Source organism: Henckelia pumila, chromosome 3 (assembly GCF_033568475.1).
Source record: "Henckelia pumila isolate YLH828 chromosome 3, ASM3356847v2, whole genome shotgun sequence".
NCBI lineage: Eukaryota > Viridiplantae > Streptophyta > Magnoliopsida > Lamiales > Gesneriaceae > Henckelia > Henckelia pumila.
In genome coordinates, this window is record NC_133122.1 from 198,705,627 (window position 1) to 198,726,585 (window position 20,959).

At 34.7% G+C, this 20,959-nt stretch overlaps 1 protein-coding gene across 2 annotated transcripts; it reads left to right on the forward strand.

The window, feature by feature from the left end:
- The first annotated feature begins 16,271 nt into the window (after nt 1-16,271).
- LOC140886775 (putative ALA-interacting subunit 2) lies at nt 16,272-20,614 on the forward strand. Of its 2 annotated transcripts, none has more exons than XM_073293591.1 (10): nt 16,272-16,489; nt 16,567-16,699; nt 16,970-17,031; nt 17,137-17,211; nt 17,321-17,437; nt 18,096-18,166; nt 18,343-18,640; nt 19,212-19,501; nt 19,747-19,803; nt 20,476-20,614. In XM_073293591.1, exons 2-9 carry the CDS (start codon nt 16,618-16,620, stop codon nt 19,799-19,801), a joined length of 1,050 nt encoding a protein of 349 aa, XP_073149692.1. In that variant the 5' UTR covers nt 16,272-16,489; nt 16,567-16,617; the 3' UTR covers nt 19,802-19,803; nt 20,476-20,614. The 2 variants fall into 2 exon arrangements, with proteins under 2 accessions (XP_073149692.1, XP_073149694.1); XM_073293593.1 differs by having other exon boundaries at nt 16,272-16,450.
- Nucleotides 20,615-20,959: the final 345 nt, after the last annotated feature.

Genomic DNA, 20,959 nt, shown 5'->3' on the forward strand with positions numbered 1-20,959 from the left:
AAACTCATTTCAAATCTCAACTCAACTTCTTAGGTTCAAAGTCGTTGTCTCGAGTCGTTGGCCTTCCAAACTCGACTGAAACGGAAGAATAAAATTCCATAACATTCACATCATCAAGATAAGTGTTTCATCTTAGCTATCGAATAACAAAACAGTCCAAAAACTTGATTAAACGGCGTAGCGGTTCAAAATCGGTAACCGATGTAATCCCGACTTCGAAACTTGTAACTCAAATTCATATATCAGCATATATCTTATAACAATCAGTCACATAACATCATATCAGCAGCTATACTCATCGATATACATGCTATAAGTCATATCCACAACATTCAATCATTCAACTTTGATCCGGATTCAAAAATAGAAGCGATACAAATGCAAGAACACAATCAATAACCAAACATCTGATATCTGCCCTTTATTGATTTAGAAATCCATATAACACAACATAAAACTTACACGAGATCGAAGCCCTTGTCGTAAGGATTCCAAAACAATTTACGAAATTGAAATCGGATAATCGGAGTAAAAGTTATAAGGATTTGAAGATCGGAAAATCAAAAGAAACGAAAGATCTCGGCTTGCTCTGTTCTTCAACTTCTGAATTGTCTAAGGCATGTACACGTATCATGCTGATAATAGAATTAACATCAGATAACTTTCAATCAAAAATTGCACTTTAGTCCCTCAACTCTTCAATAATTGCAATTTGGTCCTCGACCCTTATTTTAATTCAATTTCAATCCTAAATAATTTAAGAATATTAGAATTTAAATCAAAACTCTAAATATTCCCAAATTAAATATACGCGAATTAAAATCAAATTAAATTCGGATTAATTTCTAATTAATCCCGGGCCTTACATTTCTCCCCCACTAAAACATGAGTTCGTCCTCGAATTCATAAACAGTATAGATATGCAGTCCGCATGCTCATAAGAATAAAGAATAACTGAAAACTGAATAAGAACTCACATCAGTGAAATAGATAAGGAAATCGTTGCTTCATATCTTCTTCGACTTCCCACGTCGCCTCTTCAACTCCGTGTCGATTCCATTGAATCTTCACCAATGAAATGGTCTTCGTTCGAAGTTGCTTCGTCTTCCTATCAAGAATCTGAATAGGTCGTTCGAAATAGCAAAGAGTATCATCCAATTCAGCTTCATCAGATCGAATCACATGAGATGCATCAGATATATACTTCCTCAACATCGATACATGAAAGACATCATGTATCCCAGATAAAGACATAGGAAAAGCGAGTCGATAAGCAAGATTGCCTATCTTCTCGAGAATCTCATACGGCCCAATATACCTCGGAGATAATTTTCCTCGTTTGCCAAATTGAACTGTGCTCCTGAACGGTAAAATCTTCAGAAACACTTTATCTCCCTGATCAAAAGATAACGGCCGTCGTCGCACATTTGCATATCTCATCTGTCTATGCTGCGCTGTTCTCATTCTCTGCTGTATCAATTTCATTTTCTCGGTCATCTGTCTGATCATGTCTGGCTCTAACTCAGGTACCTCAGAAATATCATCCCAATATAAAGGCGATCGACACTTCTTCCCATATAATGCTTCAAATGGTGTCATCTCTATACTCGTCTGATAACTGTTGTTATAAGAAAATTCCACGAGTGATATAGAATTTTGCCATGTAACACCAAAATCAAGTACTACAGCTCTAAGCATATCCTCAAACGTCTGAATAGTTCGTTCAGATTGACCGTCAGTTTGAGGATGATAAGCAGTACTCAAATGTAAGCACGTACCTATATCTTCTTGTAGACTATGCCAAAAGTGCGAAGTAAACCTCGGATCTCGGTCAGATACTATCGACTTTGGCATACCATGTAGTCTTACCACTTCTCGAATATAGAGATCCGCCATTTGATCATGACGATAAGTCATTCGGTAAGGAATAAAGCACGCAGATTTCATCAATCTGTCGATGATCACCCAAACCGCATCGCATCCTCGAGATGATCGTGGCAACTTCGTTACAAAGTCCTTGGAAATGTGGTCTCATTTCCATTCAGGAATCGATAAACTCTGTAATAAACCACCTAGTTTCTTTCGTTCAGCTTTCACCTGTTGGCAATTCAAATATTTAGATACAAATTCAGTTATATCAGACTTCATTTGTTTCCACCAGTACTGACTTTTCAAGTCGTTGTACATCTTTCTGCCTCCAGGGTGAACACTGAAGCGACTACAATGGGCTTCTTTCAAAATATTATGTCTCAAGTCTGCAATATCGGGAACAACTATTCGGTCATTCACATACAAGATATCATCATTACTAACCTTGTACTCAGACTGATGTCCTGATCGAATCATTTCAATCGATTTCTGCACATTCTGGTCGGCTTTTTGTGCTTCTTTGATACGAATCAATAACTATGGCTCAGCACTGATTGCATAAACTCTCATCGGCCTTCTATCTGTCTCAAATACATACCCCAAAATACAACAATATTCAATCAAATTAGATACACCTATCGTAGACAAGGATAAAGCACATACCTTTCTACTTAGGGCATCCGCTGCTGCATTAGATTTTCCCGGATAGTATTTGATTTCACAATCGAAATCCTTCAACAAATCAAGCCATCGTCGTTGTCTCATATTCAATTCAGATTGTGAGAATAGATACTTCAGAATTTTGTGATTATAAAAAATTTCAAACTTCTCGCCATATAAGTAATGTCTCCAAATTTTCAATGCAAAGACAATTGCAGCCAATTCAAGATCATGAATCGGATACCTGACTTCATGTGGTTTCAGTTGTCGAGAAGCATAAGCGACAACATGTCCTTTCTGCATTAAAATACATCCTAAACCCTGGTGAGAAGTATCACAATAAACAACAAAATCACCAGTACCTGTAGGGATTATTAGAACAGGCGCTGTAGTCAATCTCTTCTTTAGCTCGATAAAACTCCTTTCACAAGCCTCAGACCAAACAAATGGTGCATTCTTCTGTGTAAGCTGTGTAATAGGCTTCGCTACAGATGAAAAATCTCGAATGAATCGACGGTAATAACCTGTCAAGCCCATAAAACTTCGAATTTGTGGCACGGATGTCGGTCTCTGCCAACTGATCACAGCTTCAACCTTACTCGGATCCACGGAAGTGCCATCTCCTGAAATTACATGACCAAGAAAAACAACTCTCTGCAACCAAAACTCACATTTGGATAACTTGGCATACAATTTCTCTTCTCTTAATATTCTCAATACAGTTCGGAGATGATCAGCATGTTCACACAGATTCTTAGAGTATATCAAAATATCATCGATAAAGATAATCACAAAGTCATCTAAATATCTTTGAAATACTTTATTCATCAATCCCATAAAAACTGCCGGTGCATTCGTTAGACCAAAAGGCATGACTATGAATTCATAATGTCCATACCTAGTTCTAAACGCAGTCTTAGGAATGTCTTCGTCTCTAACCCTCAGTTGATGATATCCGGATCGTAGATCAATCTTCGAATATACTGACGATCCCTGCAATTGATCAAATAAATCATCGATATGAGGTAAAGGATAGCGATTCTTTACCGTTGCTTTGTTCAATTGTTGGTAGTCAATACATAATCTTATCGATCCGTCCTTCTTTCGAACGAATAATACCGGAGCACCCCATGGGGATACACTCGGTCTAATATATCCTTTGGCCAACAAATCTTCAAGTTGGTCCTTTAATTCTTTCAGTTCAATCGGGGCCATACGGTAAGGTGCTTTCGATATCGGCTGTGTACCTGGCATCAATTCAATACCGAAATCTACCTCTCTGTACGGTGGCAATCCTGGAATTTCATCAGGGAATACATCTGCAAACTCACTCACCACCGGTATATCCATCAATGTCGGACTAGTATTCAATATATCGACTGCATAAATAAGGAATCCTTCCGCCCCTTTCTGTAACAAGTCAGTCATAGAAAGAACAGATATCAAAGGAATTCTGGCTCGTGATCCCTTACCATAGAATTTCCACTCATCACTCATATCAGGCCTGAACTTCACAATCTTCTGAAAACAGTCCACTGTGGATTTGTACTTGGTTAGCATATCGATACCGATTATGCAATCAAAATCAGATAAACCAAGAATAATACAGTCAAGCTCAACTTCATTACCTTCATACTGTAGTACACAGTTTCTAACAGACTTCACTGATACTATACCTTTTCCCAACGGTGAAGATATAGACACTACAGTAGCTAATGACTCAACAGACAATGAATACAACGTAACAAATTGTTCAAATATGAAGGTATGCGACACACCAGTATCGAATAAGACATAAGCAGGATAACCATAAATGGAACAGTTACTTGCAATCACATCGTGTGGTGCCGCTTGTGCTTGCTCTTCGGTCAATGCAAACACTCTTGCTTGTTGCCTGGGAGGTTGATTCACTGTCTAACCTCCTCATTTACTCGGTGTTGTAGGCTGTGGTTGAAAAAAGTGAACAGAAGATGTAGATTGACCTACCGGTCTCGATGATCCTGCATCTTGTGCACCTTCAAAACCTCGTTGTGGACACACTCGTGCAAAGTGTCCCATCTTGTTGCAAATATGGCAGCTTCCAAATACACCTCGGTATTGTTCATTGGTATGGCGACCACCACACTTGATGCAATACACATCAGACCTCTGTCCAGCTCTAGACTGTCGGGAACTACCTGAACTCGAAAAGCTACTACCATCAGATCTCTTGAATTGTTTACTCTTGCCCTTGAAGAAATTCTTCTTTCCACTACTGCTACCTCCAGCTTCAAATCGAGGTGGCGGTGGAATCTGTGACTGTTCTTGAGACTGTCTCACTGGCTGTGGCACAAACTGTGCTCCTCGTTGTTTTAATATCCCTGCTTCTGCACCCTTTGCTCGATTCAGAGCATCAGCAAAGGTATTCGGTCTTCCCGAATTCACAAGTGTAAATACTTCAGGATTCAAGCCATTGATAAATTGATTGGCTTGAGCTTCATCACTAACAGCGATATGTGGAGCAAACTTCAACAAGCTAGTGAACTTGGAAACATATTCCTCGATATTTAACTGTCCCTGTTGCAAACTCGCAAACTCTGTTCCTTTGTCCTTGCGATAAGACACAGGAAAGAAACGGTGATAGAAAGCAGTTCGAAATACAGACCAGGTAATAACAGTACCTTGGTTCTCCAATGCTTTCTTCGTCGCTATCCACCAACTCTTGGCAAGTCCATGCAGTTGATGAATAATCAGTCTCACACGATGATCATCTGAATAGTCAATAGACTCAAATAACTGCTCAATATATTCCAGCCAGTTCTCACACTCCACAGCATTCTCAGTTCCTTGCAACTTCGGTGGTTTGAATGACTGGAATCGTTTCAGAAGTTTCTCCATTGGATTAGCATCACTGAAATCATCAGTAGACGTACTACCCTGTCCATGTTCAGACACTGTCACTGGGACCTGTGCAGCATTTGTTTGTTCAGGCTGATTCGTAGCCAACGTCTGTCTAACTCTCGGTGCTGGTCGGCGAGGCATATCTGATTATCAAACAGATTAGTGTACAGTTCAATCTCAATTACAACAAATCTGTTACAGTCCACATTGCCTTCATAAAAGATTGAGTTTCGATTCATCCTCATTCAATACATGCTATTACTTCAATCATAAAACCAGATAGCATGTAACTCAAAACATTGTATAGCATATTCTTTGCAAATTATCACAGCATCATGTGACAATTTAATATCTGTAATCAATCAATCATATACCATACAATTATAAAAGCCATAAATAAATCAGAATAGAAGACTCGATCTACCCCGCTCATCTAATCTCAGTCCAAGAAACTTATTGCTCTGATACCACCTGTTGTGGGACCTCGGGTTGCTAATCTCATCTTAGGGCAATTAATGAACAAGTAACATTCATTAAACATCAATTAAGAAACCAAGATCCAAGTAAAAAAAAAAAAATTATAAAATCCAGTGTCTCGCTCGATCGGTGAAAAACACCTGATCGAGCGAGCACAATTGCTCAACTCTGGAACAAAATTTGGCCTCGCTCGATCCGTCAACTTCTGCGGATTGAGCGAGGCAAAAACTCAAATCTCTATTTTGCAAAATACAGGGCTCACTCGATCCTTCAAATTCTGCGGATCGAGCGGGCTTCAAATTCCAAAAAATCTGCAGATCACATTTTGCTGTCAAACTCGAGCACTATCACTTCCAATCACCAAATTCGATCCAAAACATGATATATCAACTCCAAAACATGCATCTACATATAAACAAGGTCATAAGCATTTATACATGCATTTCATTACATCAACAAGTCGCTAAAGATCGTAAACGACATAAATTATATCAAGTTTCATCATGTATTCCAAAACCAACATAACTAAGGTTTAATGCTTCTAAAGTTCAAGACATTATCTACAACCCGAGTCCTCACGTGCTAGACTCTCTCCCAGCTGTCAATGACGTCGATGACTAGCTCCTGCCCCTTCTGTTGTCATGCACACATACAAAACAAGACAACAGCCGGATAAACTCCGGTGAGAAACAATTCTCAGTATAACCAACGTATAGAAAGCGTTAAATACATCATCTTGACTCTATTTAAACTCGACTCAACAAATAGAGTACGTAAACGCTTTACAAACAAATTGATTCATATAACTTCAAAGCCATCAAGATTCATAACTGATATTGACATGGATATCCATCTAACGAGTTCGTAACCGACTCGTAAATAAGGTTAACAGCAACCTTGGCATAGAATCAATTCAATATAGCATCATATCAACTCGAATATAAAGATCCACTACCTGAGATGGATCGACAACATCACAATCAAATCAAAAACATAAACAAATATGTGATTTTTGCGGGCCAACTCAAAGATAATCGTTCTTGAGTTTCAAAGTCCCTACTTCGCGATGTCGTCATTATACCTTCGTTTATCTCGGTTCTGAACTCTTCAAATCTAAAAGATACAACCAAAATACATATATCAAACTTTATTCAAGATTATCATTTCAGAAACGAATCAAAACCATTAATCGATCGTCAATCAAACTCATTTCAAACCTCAACTCAACTTCTTTGGTTCAAAGTCGTTGTCTCGAGTCATTGGCCTTCCAAACTCGACTGAAATGGAAGAATAAAATTCCATAACATTCATATCATCAAGATAAGTGTTTCAGCTTAGCTATCGAATAACAAAACAGTCCAAAAACTCGATTAAACGGCGTAGCGATTCAAAATCGGTAACCGACGTAATCCCGACTTCGAAACTTGTAACTCAAATTCATATATCAGCATATATCTTATAACACTCAGTCACATAACATCATATCAGCAGCTATACTCATCGATATACATGCTAGAAGTCATATCCACAACATTCAATCATTCAACTTTGATCCGGTTTCAAAAATAGAAGCGATACAAATGCAAGAACACAATCAATAACCAAACATCTGATATCTGCCCTTTATTGATTTCGAAATCCATATAACACAACATAAAATTTACACGAGATCGAATCCCTCGTCGTAAGGATTCCAGAACAATTTACGAAATCGAAATCGGATAACCGGAGCAAAAGTTATAAGGATTTGAAGATCGGAAAATCAAAAGAAACGAAAGATCTCGGCTTGCTCTGTTCTTCAACTTCTGAATTGTCTAAGGCATGTACACGTATCATGCTGGTAATAGAATTAACATCAGATAACTTTCAATCAAAAATTGCACTTTAGTCCCTCAACTCTTCAATAATTGCAATTTGGTCCTCGACCCTTATTTTAATTCAATTTCAATCCTAAATAATTTAAGAATATTAGAATTTAAATCAAAACTCTAAATATTCCCAAATTAAATATACCGGATTAAAATCAAATTAAATTCGGATTAATTTCTAATTAATCTCGGGCCTTACACTTTTTATTTGCAGTTATATCACATTTCTTCTTCGTTGGTTGTAGCTTTTGCCGATTTGTCTCAGCTTCTTTTTTCTCAATTTTGTGCGTTTCAGTTGAGCCATTCGATTATCCCTTCGTCGAGCTCACTGCACTGGGAAAGGGGAATGGAGTGAAGAGAGGAAAATAATAACAAAGTCGTGTAGTTTTTTTTTTTTTTTTTGAAGGTAAACAACATTAAATTAAACAGGGACAAACTCCCCAGAAGCAAAGTTTACAAGCCATAAAGGTACATTCTCACAAGTAAATTCAAAACTAGACAAAGAGTGAAGAGCCCTCCGTGCTAAGTAGTGAGCTACTTCATTAGCACTTCGACGGATGTGCTTGATAAACAAGAAGGTAGAAGATCCCAGACAAGATTGAATCTCCTTCGCTAAGTCGGCATCCACCCCTAAATTCTCAATCGGTGAGTTAATTGCAGTAGTTGCCTCCCATGAATCAATGCAGATGAATACATGAGTGAACCCAAGTCTCATACTGAACTCCATTACAACCCGAATAGCTATCAACTCCGCACACTTTACCGACTCTGGATTACGAATGCAACACGCCTTAGCTCCCAACACCATACCTCTACATTAATCACGCACAATAACCCCAACACTATACCTGCTACGCATATCATCAAACCCCGCATCGACATCCAACCGCACCTGATGAGGAAGTGGTGCTATCCAAGCACTATCAGAATTAAGTAGTGTTTGGGAGAGCTTTTTAAAAGCACTTCTCAGATTTTTCGTTAACAAAAATTTGAAATTTTGTAAAAAAAATTTAACGAAAAGCCGAAAAATGCTTCCTAGAAGCTCTCCCAAACACTACCTTAATAGGCAGAGTAGCACCTTCCCTCATATCCAATGTTTTAACCTCCCTGTACAAATCCAGCAGCATTAACACCCAACCAACTTTAAACTCACGCTTCAACCCGTACGGAACATGCATAATTCTACAAAAATCCAGCCAAATACCCCACGCAAGCATCACAAAACTCTCAAAATCCTCCCGCGACATCATTTGAGCAACTACTAGGCCGCAATCAAGAAAGGAAGCTAACTGAAGTGGTTTTAATAAGCACCAAAATTTAGTCTTCTTCCATACCACACGGGCAGCCAGACAAAATAAAATGCAGTGACTAGTAGTTGCATAATTAAAGTCGTGTAGTTATAATAATATATACATGGGTATTACTTATTAGTCGGTTTGAATTAAATATGATGTCAATTGGTAATTTGGTGTTTAGTGGGGAGTTAAAACATATACATTGATTTTATGAGGGAGTGGTTAAAAATATATTTTCCACAAGGATTAGGGGTTTTCAAAGTTCGGATAAAACCGAAAATCCAAATTGAAAAAATCAAACACCGAATTGAACCGAAAATCGAAAATTAAAATTCGGATATAAATATTAAAACCAAAATTTATTTGGTTCGATTTCGGATTATATTTCTCAAAATCAAACCGACCGAAAAAGCCAAAATTTTATTAAATTAATAATTTTATTTATATATTTATTTATATTACATATTTTACGGAATGATATCTAGTGAATAAAGAATTGTTTTAATAATTTTTAGTTGATTGTTGTTTATTTAAGGCCCCGTTTGATATCAAAAGTTAGACCAAAAAAAGCATTTTTTTAGTTTATAAGGTGTTTGGATGATCATTTTGGCTAAACTTATTAAAAAGAGCTTATAATCTCATAGAACTTAAAAACTGTTTTACGAGCTTATAAGCTGTTAGAACTTATTTTAAAAATAAGCTGTTAAAGTGTTTGAGTAAACTTATTTTAAACAACTTCAAGATGTTGATATGTTTGGTATTATAAGATCTTTTTATTGTCAAAATTACCAAAAATGGTATAATTCTATGAAAATAATGTTCCAGTTACACATATACGAAAATAGTTTTAGAATAAACTAGGGGTGTGCAATCGGATCGGGTAGTTAGGGTCCCGACCCGACCCGAACCCGATCGGATGCAAAATTCGGGTAGATCGTGTTTTTAATCGGATTCGGTTATTAAAATTCAGTCGGATCGGGTTCGGGTAGTAAACTACTACCCGAAGTACCCGATCGGGTACCGACTACCCAAATATTATTAATTTATTTAAAAAATATATAATTTATTTGGGCTATTGATCCATTTGGACTTTATCGATAAACCCATTGTTTTTTATAGAAAATATGCATGATTTGGTTGCAACAAGGCAGAGCCGTAGTCTCCCTTAATCCTTCAGAATTTGAGACATTAAAACAAATAACTAAAATTGGAGCAGTTCTATGAAAAAGAAGCCAAGAAGATGTATTTTGACAAGCCTCCTTGTTTCGTTGCCAGCACTAGGGGCATACCGCATGCCGTACTGAAAATTTCGATACCATATCGAAAATTTCGGTATGATAAAAATTCATATCGATACCGTACCGAATATTGTATTCGGTATGGTATCGGTATGATACCGTGTATACAGATTTTTTTATACTATATTTTTTTAAAAAAATATCGTGATACTACCGATACCGTGTATACCGATTTTTTTCGGTATACCGAAATACCAAAAATGCAAAAATCTTATATCGATACCGAAAATTTCGGTACGATATAAAATTTTTGGTATATTCGATTTTTTTTCGGTACGATAAAGGCAGTATGATGGTATTTCAATATTTTTTGTCAGCCCTAAAGATTTTGCATTAGAGATAAATTTGTAAAGACGGTGAAAATGACGCACAGAGAAACGAACTCTCCAGATGTTGAGATTGATTTGCTCGTATATAGACTCCTACAACCCCAAATGCTATATTTTCACCTTCTCTGTCACAATCAAGCCACACAAGTTAAGCCACCGACACTTTCTAGCTTCTTCCTCCAGTGTCTTTTGAATGTCTCACTTATCCTAAATAAGCCAAAAGGAATTAGTGAGCAAAACTCTCGTTGTGATAATGAATGTTTTTTAAAAAAATGGAGATTTGGTTCGAGATGGTAGAACATTAAGGTAGAGCTTAAAAGCTCTTTCAAACAACATTAAGAGGTGTTTGGTAGAGCTTAGCTCTTTCAAACAGCTTATAAGCTGTTTGAAAGAGCTTTTAAGCTTGAAAATTTGTTTGGTAAATTTTTTTAAAAATAGCTTATAAGTTGTTAAAATAAGTTGTTTGACAGCTTATAAGCTGTTTTTAAAAAAGTAAGGGGAGGTACTTTTTTTAAAAATATCTTATTTTAATATTTCATCTCTCTAAAATATCCTTGAATATTTTAATAAATCTCCATTTTATCCTACACTCATTAAATATTAAAAATTATTTTTTAAAAAAATTACAAATCACATAAATTTTTCTAAAAGTAAAATATTAAAAAAATTATTTTTTAATATAGGTTTATTCTAAAACTATTTTCGTATATGTATAACTCAAAACATTATTTTCATAGAATTTATACCCTTCTTGGTAATTTTGACAATAAAAGATCTTATAATACCAAACATATCAACATCTTTAAGTTGTTTAAAATAAGTTTACCTAAACACTTTAACAACTTATTTTTAAAATAAGTTCTAATAGCTTATAAGCTCGTAAAACAACTTATAAGTTCTTTTTAATAAGCTTAGTCAGCCACCCTCTAATTTGTAGCTTATATCCATTTTTTCTTATAAAAAAACAGGACCCGACTCGACTTAATCGGGTACTCGAGATTATCGGTTCGGTTTCGGGTAGTATACAACACTATCCGACTAATTGGGTACCCGATCCGAACTACCCGAAATACCCGACCCGTGTCCACCCCTAGAATAAACCTATATTAAAAAATAAAATTGTTTTAATATTTTACTTTAAAAAAATTTATGTGATTTGTAATTTTTTTAAAATAATATTTAATATTTAATGGGTGGAGGGTATGATGGAGATTTATGAAAATATTTAAGGATATTTTAGAGAGATAGAATATTAAAATAAGATATTTTTGAAAAAAATACATCCCTCTTACTTTTTTTAAAAACAGTTTATAAGCTGTCAAACAGTTTATTTTGACAGCTTATAAGTTGTTTTTTTAAAAAAATTACCAAACACAATTTCAGAGCTTAAAAGCTCTAAAACAGCTAATAAGTTGTTTGAAATAGCCTTTAAGCTCTGCCAAACACCCTCTAAGTGCTTAAAAAGCACTTTTTAAGTTAATTAATTTAGAGATTTTTCAAAAACCCAAAATTAGAGCTTAAAAAAGCATTTATTTAAAAAAATCTATGAAATCCAAACGGGCTCTAAGTCCATCACGCTTAAAAATTCATTAAAAGTCCAAATTGAATACACCCCCTAGACTTTGAATTTAAAAGTTTTACAAAGAAATCATTTAAAAGATAACATATTAAATTTTAAAATATATTTATAATAATAATTAAAATAATTACATCAGGACAATTTGAAAAATAACCTTCTCACGCTCATTTCTTAGATTTTTTACCTTCGGTATTTTTTATTTTGTAAACTAACCTTCATCTAAAATTATAATATAATTTATGTCAAAATTGCCCTTACGGATTACTCAATCTCAATTATTAACCCAAAATCTTATTTTCCCCGCATAGTATTTTTTTGGCTGACTTCCTATTATTTATTGTCCACTGGACCACTTCAGTCTATTGATTCTTCCATATTTTTTTATTACACTTCTTTTTTAAAAAATTCTTTCATATTATTACGTCAAAAAAAAATTATTTCATATTTATATAGATTTCCCTAGCCAAAAAAAAAAAAAAAACTCAAACTCTTGTTATTGTTCACTAATCGCAACATGCAGCCATTTTAATTTACTTACGTTTATGCTATTCTCATTTAATTATCCTCCATCTATTAATTTTGTGAAGATTCGAATATCAATAATAACGTATTGATACAAAAGAATATTATTTTTTATTTTTTTTTTGACAGTAAAACTTATAAATTTATTTATTTCGAAAGATTTAAGTCGTTTATTACAAGATTTACTAGTCAAAAGGCAACATCCCAGACTCCCAAACAAACGAAGAGGGGGAAGAAAAAACAAAAGAATATTATTATTGTGGAAGAAAGTGAAATATTACTACATGCATCTCTTATGCTACAATACGATTTTTTTATTTATTAAACTTTAATAAAAAAACGTCAATTAAGTAGGACTAACTTCTACTAATACTTTATATTTTATGGAATGAACTTTCGGGATTTCTTTTTTGGTTAAAAGAAGTTGTATTGTATGATATTATGGAATGAAGTTTGGTTTTCCCTTAAAAAAACTTCTACTAATATTAATTTGTGTAGGATTGATGTCATTTTACTTAGTATATTATTTGTGTTTTTTTAAATTCTTGAGTTTCAGAAGCATTTGAACGAATAACTAATAGATGTCGAAGGGGCATTTATGTATTTGAGAATTTGGATACAAGAGGAAAATAAATAATTTTAACTAAAATAATTTAATTTTAAAAAAAATGACAATTTTCTTCACACATAAAAATGTTTAGGGATTTGAACTCCCTTTAAATGAATAATCTTAATAGATGGACAGAGGGATAGTGTAAAAAAATGACTAGTTTCAGCTATGTTGATGATTAAGTTAAATTGTGTTTATGACTGTAATGCCCAAAAATATTAAATAATTAATTACGCAATTTGAGATTTAAATTTTGAATATGGAAAAATATTAATTTGAGAATTTACGAAATTAGAGATTTAATTTCGGGTCGAAAATATTTAATTTGAGGATTTTCGGATTTTAAGATTTTAATATCTTGAATTTTTAAATTAAAAGATAAAAATATTTGAATTGAATATTTATGAAATTTAAGATTTAAATTCCAAGATTAGAAAGAAAGAGGGCTCCATTAGAAAAGAAAGATTGTTTGAGGACCGATTTGCAATTTTGGAGGATTTTATGGACTAAAGTGCAATTACCTAAAGCAAGTGGGAACACATGGCATGTATTAATATATGCAAACGTGTATTATATGTATGTATTCAGCAAGAAAAGTGAGAAGGGAAGCAGCAAGGAAGAAGAGGCCGATTTCTTCATTTCAAATTATGGGAAAAATCAATCCGCTCGGTAGAATTCAAGATTGATCGTATATTTGCGATCACGACTTCGAGTGCTACGTTTTGACACTTGAGTTGAATATTATCGAGCTCGAGTTGAAGTATGCAAGTTGATAAGAAGTTGAATCAAGAAAACCTTCAACGAGCAACCATGGATCAAGTAGAATTTGATGACAGATTTGACTAGTTTTGTGTTGATCAGCATTTGCAAGAGTTTGCAAAGATTCAAGACGTTTGAATCAAGATTAAAGGTATGAATAGACATTAAATAAGATGGAAAGAACAACTCGAGATCGTTTATGATTATGGAGTTTCTTAAAATCACATACTTATATGTTTATATGCTCTTGTGTGATTTAACTGTTATTATTGCATTGAATGATTATGTTAATGATTTTTTCAAGATGTTTTACAGTATTGTATGATTTAATGCATCAAGATTATGTTGCATTCATTTTAAATCCTACCTTGAAAAGCATAGAGGGTTGATTGGCCTATATTGCGAAATGACGTTTGGAGAGCTATAGTTGAGTGACACGCAATGTAGATTTACTTTCAAAGCTAGAAGACTCACTATAGTTGCACCAAAGTCAGGGGATTGAGATATTTGACGCCACCTCGATTGGGAGAGTCGGTGGTCTGTTAAAGATTTTATTTCCCGGGATGCCAAGAAATAAAGATTTATTGTCATCAGATTTGATAGTCTATTCCTTGAAACATGCATTGCATTTATACATTAACCTAGAGATTTCTATAGTTTAGAATATGCTTTTATAAATGCTAGCATGTTATTATATGTCATTCAAGATATGAATGTGTTTATATGTTTGGTATGAGATTGCTGTAGATGAACAGTTATACTTTAAGAATTAAGAATCGAATATGTTTTTATGATTTACATGTTCTTACGTGTTTGTGAATTAAGATTATTATGGCATATAGATTCATTATGCTTAAATGATGTATATGTATGTCGTTCATACTGAGATTTATTCTCACCGAAGTTATCCGAATGTTACTTTGTTTGTATGTGTGCATTGCATCAGGTTGGGGCATGAGTGAGTCAGATATGACTTGGATAGCTCGAGATTGAAAGATTAGAAGTGGTGACTCGGATTTTAAACAGATGACTGTATTATATGCATTTGTTAAACATGTTAGAAAAACAAAGACCTGTATATGTTTTTGTTGTCGAGTATTGATTCATACTTGAGATTTTATGTATTACAAATGTTTAGATTGATGTTCAAATACGTGTCAGTTATATATAATCATGTTGAAAAGCTTATATGATAGATTGCATCATTTTTCAGATTTGAAAAGCTTAAGTGTTGAATTTTGAATACAGGGCACAGATCCCGTGCCAACCTCCATGCAAGGGTCCGTGTGCTCTCTGTTTTGAAATTCCTTTGTTTTTTATTACAGCCTTGGGCATGGACCCGTGTCCAGAAGATGCACGGGACCCGTGCCATGGTCCGTGCATGGTCCGGACCAAGGTCCGTGTGTGGGCTGTTCTATATATATATATAAATTTTCAGTCTTTGATTATATTGTTTCAAGTTTGATTCAATTATGATTAATTGTTAATTTTTCTTAAGAAAATATTAGTAACCCGAGGTTCCCACAATGACATTTTAACACGGTTCATTAATTCATTCTGATATGTGATCAAGTTTTGATTATGCTAAAATTTGATTTAATGTTTATTGCATTGAATATATTTAAATTATTGTCTTTTTTCATTCAATATTTGATGGGCGTTGTGTCATTAACAAAAACCGTTTGGGAATTATTTTTGGAATTAGAAATAATGTGGTGTATGAAAGTCAAACGAAGAGTAGTAGCCAAATAATTAGTTTTGCAATTGTTTATGGATAGGATTATTTTAGAAGGATAAAATAGTAAAAATAATTAAATAAAAAAGAATATGTTATCTTTCTAATTGGTGTGGAAATGAAGGTTAAATTCTTAAATAATTTCTAATTTTAATTATATCAAAATCGAATTAACCAATCGAAATAACCGAACCCATTTATCAAAAAATGAACTGAAAGAAAACGATTCCTATATCGAATTATATATTTCTAAAACCGAAAATAAAAAAAATCGAATTAAAAAACCGAAAACCGAACTGAACCGACTTTGAACGCCCCTCGATCTGGACCGACCGTAGAGTTCAGAGCCGTGTTAGGAATTTTTGGACAATTTACTGTTGAATTTTATAGCGTAGAAAACAAATGTTTGATCACTAAAATACTCAAAGCGAGCTAGCTTTAAAAGTTGGTCAAAGCAGTGTTGTTCCCGCATATAAATTCACCGGCGGTTACATTTCCGATCGACAGATATCGGAATTTCTGCGAGTTCCTTGTTTCCGTATCATCATTTTGCCAGATTGATTTTGTAGGTATACATGCTTCGCTCCTTGATTTCTGCAGATTTTATGGTACGCGACATTTGGATCTTCTCAAGAAATCAGTTTCGTTCAATTGTCGGAAGAGTTTCAGTTTTCTTCGGTTTCAGGGATCGAGAAAGTGTTGTACACTTGTACTGGTTCATCTGATTTTGGATTGAATGGAAATGGAAGAATTGAGCTCCTTCGCACCTATTGGAAACGAAACTGATCCAGGATCATCCAGACAAGGCCGCTCTAAAGGTGATTGCGATTTATTCCATTTTTAAATCATTTTCTCAATGTTTATTTAACAAATTTGTAGCAATTCCGAGATTCGTTAACGTATGTTTCACGGAGCTCTATGCTGTGTGAAAGTCGTCGGTTTTTGCCAATAGGGTTTCGGATTATTTTTCAAGCTATCATTCTGTTTGGACATCAAAATTTTGCATACAAGTGATACTCATACTGTAAATTAGGTATGGATGAAATTTATAGGGCCATCTTTATCACACGATATTTGTTCTTTTGCAGTCATGTACCTGTTTACTCAGCAAAATCTTCCGGCTTGTAAACCTGTCTTAACGCCTCAATGGGTGGGCAAATATTTGACTGTAACCATTCATTTATATGTATAAACCATGATCATTCTAATAATTTACCTTTGTACTTTTCGATTGTTTTGTGTTTTGTTCCAACAGGTTGTTTCGATATTGTTTGTGGTTGGAGTAATCTTCATTCCAGTTGGGCTCGTTTTTCTCCATGCTTCACAAAGTGTAATAGTCTTTAATGAAATTAATCAACGTGTCTTCAAAGGAGTTGATTTGATGGCATAAAATTTTTGGATATCAAGGATCTGAAGATTAGCATACATTCCATTTGTAGGTTGTTGAATTAGTGTACAGATATGATACGGAATGTGTGCCAGAGCCATTCAGAAGCAATAAATTTGCATACATCACGGATAGTTCGATTACCAAAAATTGCTCCAAGTACCTGAAGGTTGTGTTTCTGATGCTATATGTGAATCTAGTGAGATTTTATATCACTTGGCAATGATTTCTATTTTATTATGGTCAATGAACATGGATAGAGATTTTCCAAGGCACAAGCATTGGTGATTGTTTTTAGTTTGACAAAATTTTACATCCCGGATAAGAGTCTCTTATTCACGCGATAATCAATTTGTCTAAGAAATGTTTGCATTGCTGGTGATGGTTTTTAATCTGTTTGATAAATCTCTAAATTCAAGGAGTCAAACTGATCTTTGTGACAGATCAATTCTTGTGACATTCTCCTTCTTCTAAGACAACTTACCTTTACTTAGCAGATAAACTTTGACTCGAAAGCTTTTTTTAATTTAAAATTATTATTCACTTTTTTTTTTGGGAAATTACAGCTACTTTGTTTTTAATGCCTTGGAAATGAAACAGGAAGACTTTGTTTCCATCGGAAAACTGTCTTTTTGGTATGGCGATCTATAAATTTTTTATATCACTGAGTGATAATCATGGGTTATTGGCCAGAGCTTTCTTTAAGCAGTTTGAAAGCATTTTCAAACTTGCATTGCTTCAAATCTCATAATGATGATTTTGGTTTCCTTGAACGGTCTTTGTTATTCACGACTTGACTTGACTTGTGCCGTCTTCCTTGTTCATAGATTCGCAAGCATATGAAAGCTCCAATATACATCTATTACCAGCTTGATAACTACTACCAGAACCATAGACGGTAAGAAAAATACCATGTATATTTCAATCCGTTTAAGAAACACTTGACTTATTAATATTTCCATTCTTTCTAATTTATAATATAAATGCTGCAGTTATGTTTGTCGCTGCATAGTTGTGCGGACTTTGCATCAAATCCTTTTATTACATGTATTTATCTGACTTTGTTACACCAAGGTATGTTAAGAGTCGAAGTGATCAACAGCTCTTGCATGGACTTGAGTACAAAGATTTGAGATCATGTGCACCTGAAGATATTCACCATGGTCTCCCAGTCGTCCCTTGTGGTCTGATAGCTTGGAGTGTGTTCAACGACTCATACACTTTTTTCCGTGGGACAAATGAGTTGAAAGTTAACAGGAAGAACATTGCTTGGAGAAGTGACCGTGAACATAAATTTGGGAAGGAAGTTTATCCCTTCAATTTTCAAAATGGGTCTCTAATTGGCGGTTCAAACCTTGACGCGAACATTCCAGTGAGTGATTTGTTTTTCAGAGCTTTAACATACTGAGATGGCAACATAAAGTTTCAAAGATATAATGGGGTGCTTGCTGAAAAAGATAGTATAATTTGTTGGTGCCACAATCTGTATATTTAAACAGAGTGCTGAAACACAATCTCACTCACACACAAACATGCACAATTAAAAAGTGACATTTTCTGATCTAGGTGAATTGCAGTGGAGTCGGCATCAATGCAAATTGATTTTTTCCCTCAGTTTTTTAAGTTTCTTGTGTTCTTCAAATTACTTTTGCGACTCAACCGCATACTGTTCTGATAACAAGAATGATCATTTGCACGGGTATCAGGGTATGCAGTTGCCTTTTGCATGAGGGAAGGGATAAAATACTACGTGGTGGGCTACATTTCTCTTTTTGTGAATTAACTTCCATTTTAAGATTCGTAATACACTCAAGGTCACGTGTTTTTCTTGGTAAAGTTTCTTTGATTGGTTTGATTAGCCTTTTTATGTTAATTCCCAGTTGACCACTAACTAGTTTAATTTGTATCTGATCCTTGTTGGATTGCATATGTTGAAAAACCAGCTAAATGATCAAGAGGATCTCATTGTATGGATGCGTACCGCTGCTTTCCCCAATTTTCGGAAGTTGTATGGAAAAATTGAGGAGGATTTAGATGCTGATGATATCATTTTAGTTCAACTTCTGAACAATTACAACACCTACAGTTTCAGCGGGAGCAAAAAGCTTGTTCTCTCGACATCAAGTTGGCTGGGCGGCCGTAATAATTTTCTGGGGATGGCCTACATATCAATTGGCATTTGTTTTATATTTGTCGCTGTTGTCTTTTTGTTGGTTCACGTCAAATTTCCAAGGTGAATCCTCAAATATGTGAACAGACATACATGAGAACATTACAAATTAATGAAATCTAAATCTGATTCTTATTCTTTTTTGGCCAATGTACACTTGTGTACTGCAACTACTGTAAAGCCGACGGAAAGATTGTTCCTTGCATATCCTAAACTTTGTTTCATTCATAATGTTTCTTCTATGTGTTGCATATTTGAAGGGTAGTTGCTTGGATTTGAGATTCACATTTACATATCCCTGATTGTAGGCCATATGGCGATACAACTAATTTATCCTGGAATTGGAGCCCGATATCTAGTTGAAGGTCAGTGACGTACTTTGAATTATGTTTCAGTGTCTTCTTTAATATGCTAAAAGTGTATACGCATGTAAGTCGAGTCATTTGCCAAAGAAATCTCCCTGCAAAACTTGTAAAATCGAGTTGGCAACTTATTTATATTGCTTGTTAGGGAGTGATATTTGATGCCAAATAGAATAAAGGAGAAAACGGCCAACGAATCAAAATAACTCGAGCTTTCAATTGTAAACAAGGAACTCAGATTATTTTAGGGGGAAAAAATCATACAGATATGACATATTTCTTGATATGATTATACAAAACAGGAAAATATATTTAATGATCACAAAAAATTAAAATATCTCTACTTACATACAAATACCTATCGAACTAGTTCTTTTAGTTAAACTTCTCACAAATCATCACATAGTGTTTCCATGAATTTCATTCAATCAGCTCTTTTCTACACGAACCTACATGCTCTTCCAGCCCACTTCTCAAAAAATTGAATCAGGGATTGATTCTTACTCATCTTCCTGCATCACCATTCAACTATCCCACTTTCTTCGGTCAACCGATTCATCATTCCAATCAGGGACGCTTTTCGTAGTGCCAAAGAAAAGGAAAATGGTTATAGTATTGGTGTTTCTTGAAACGTATATATCTAATTCAAATGTTTGCAAATCTGTTCATCAACAGGTAGGAGGCAAAGGAAAGGATGACGGGTAAGAGGTAGAGCACTTTCTTGCCGGACACGACCATCTTTTCCGATCCTTCTTCGAAAATCGTCTCGAGTTTCGGGGCATTTGAAGCCTTGTGGGGACAAATGAGAGGAGATGGTGCGACCTCGATCCAGTTCTGCATGTAGCTCACTTGCTTTCCCATGGTAGTCTGTATTTTCTTGAAAAAGAAAGAGCCCTTTCTTCTGTGTTATTCTTTAAACTGAGATTTCTCGAAGAAAGTGGAGTTTGAAGAATTATGAATGGGTATATATAAGGTATATTTTGAAATGGAAATGGGGAAAATGTTTGGAGGAAATTGAGCGGAAGGAACCAATGGCAAAAAAAAATATATGTAACAAGGCACCGCTGATGTGTCCCTTTGCTTGGTTTTGAATGTTTCCAAAAACAGTTTAAAGAATCAAACTATTGATTAGCCCTTAAAAAGCGGGATTGAATCAGCA

Excerpts from the sequence above, each read along its gene's own strand:
- LOC140886775 (XM_073293591.1), top strand. The coding sequence starts at position 16,618 with ATGGAAATGGAAGAATTGAGCTCCTTCGCACCTATTGGAAACGAAACT. Across the intron at positions 17,438-18,095 it reads ATTGCTCCAAGTACCTGAAG|ATTCGCAAGCATATGAAAGC; the intron begins GTTGTGTTTCTG and ends CCTTGTTCATAG. Across the intron at positions 18,167-18,342 it reads TACTACCAGAACCATAGACG|GTATGTTAAGAGTCGAAGTG; the intron begins GTAAGAAAAATA and ends TGTTACACCAAG.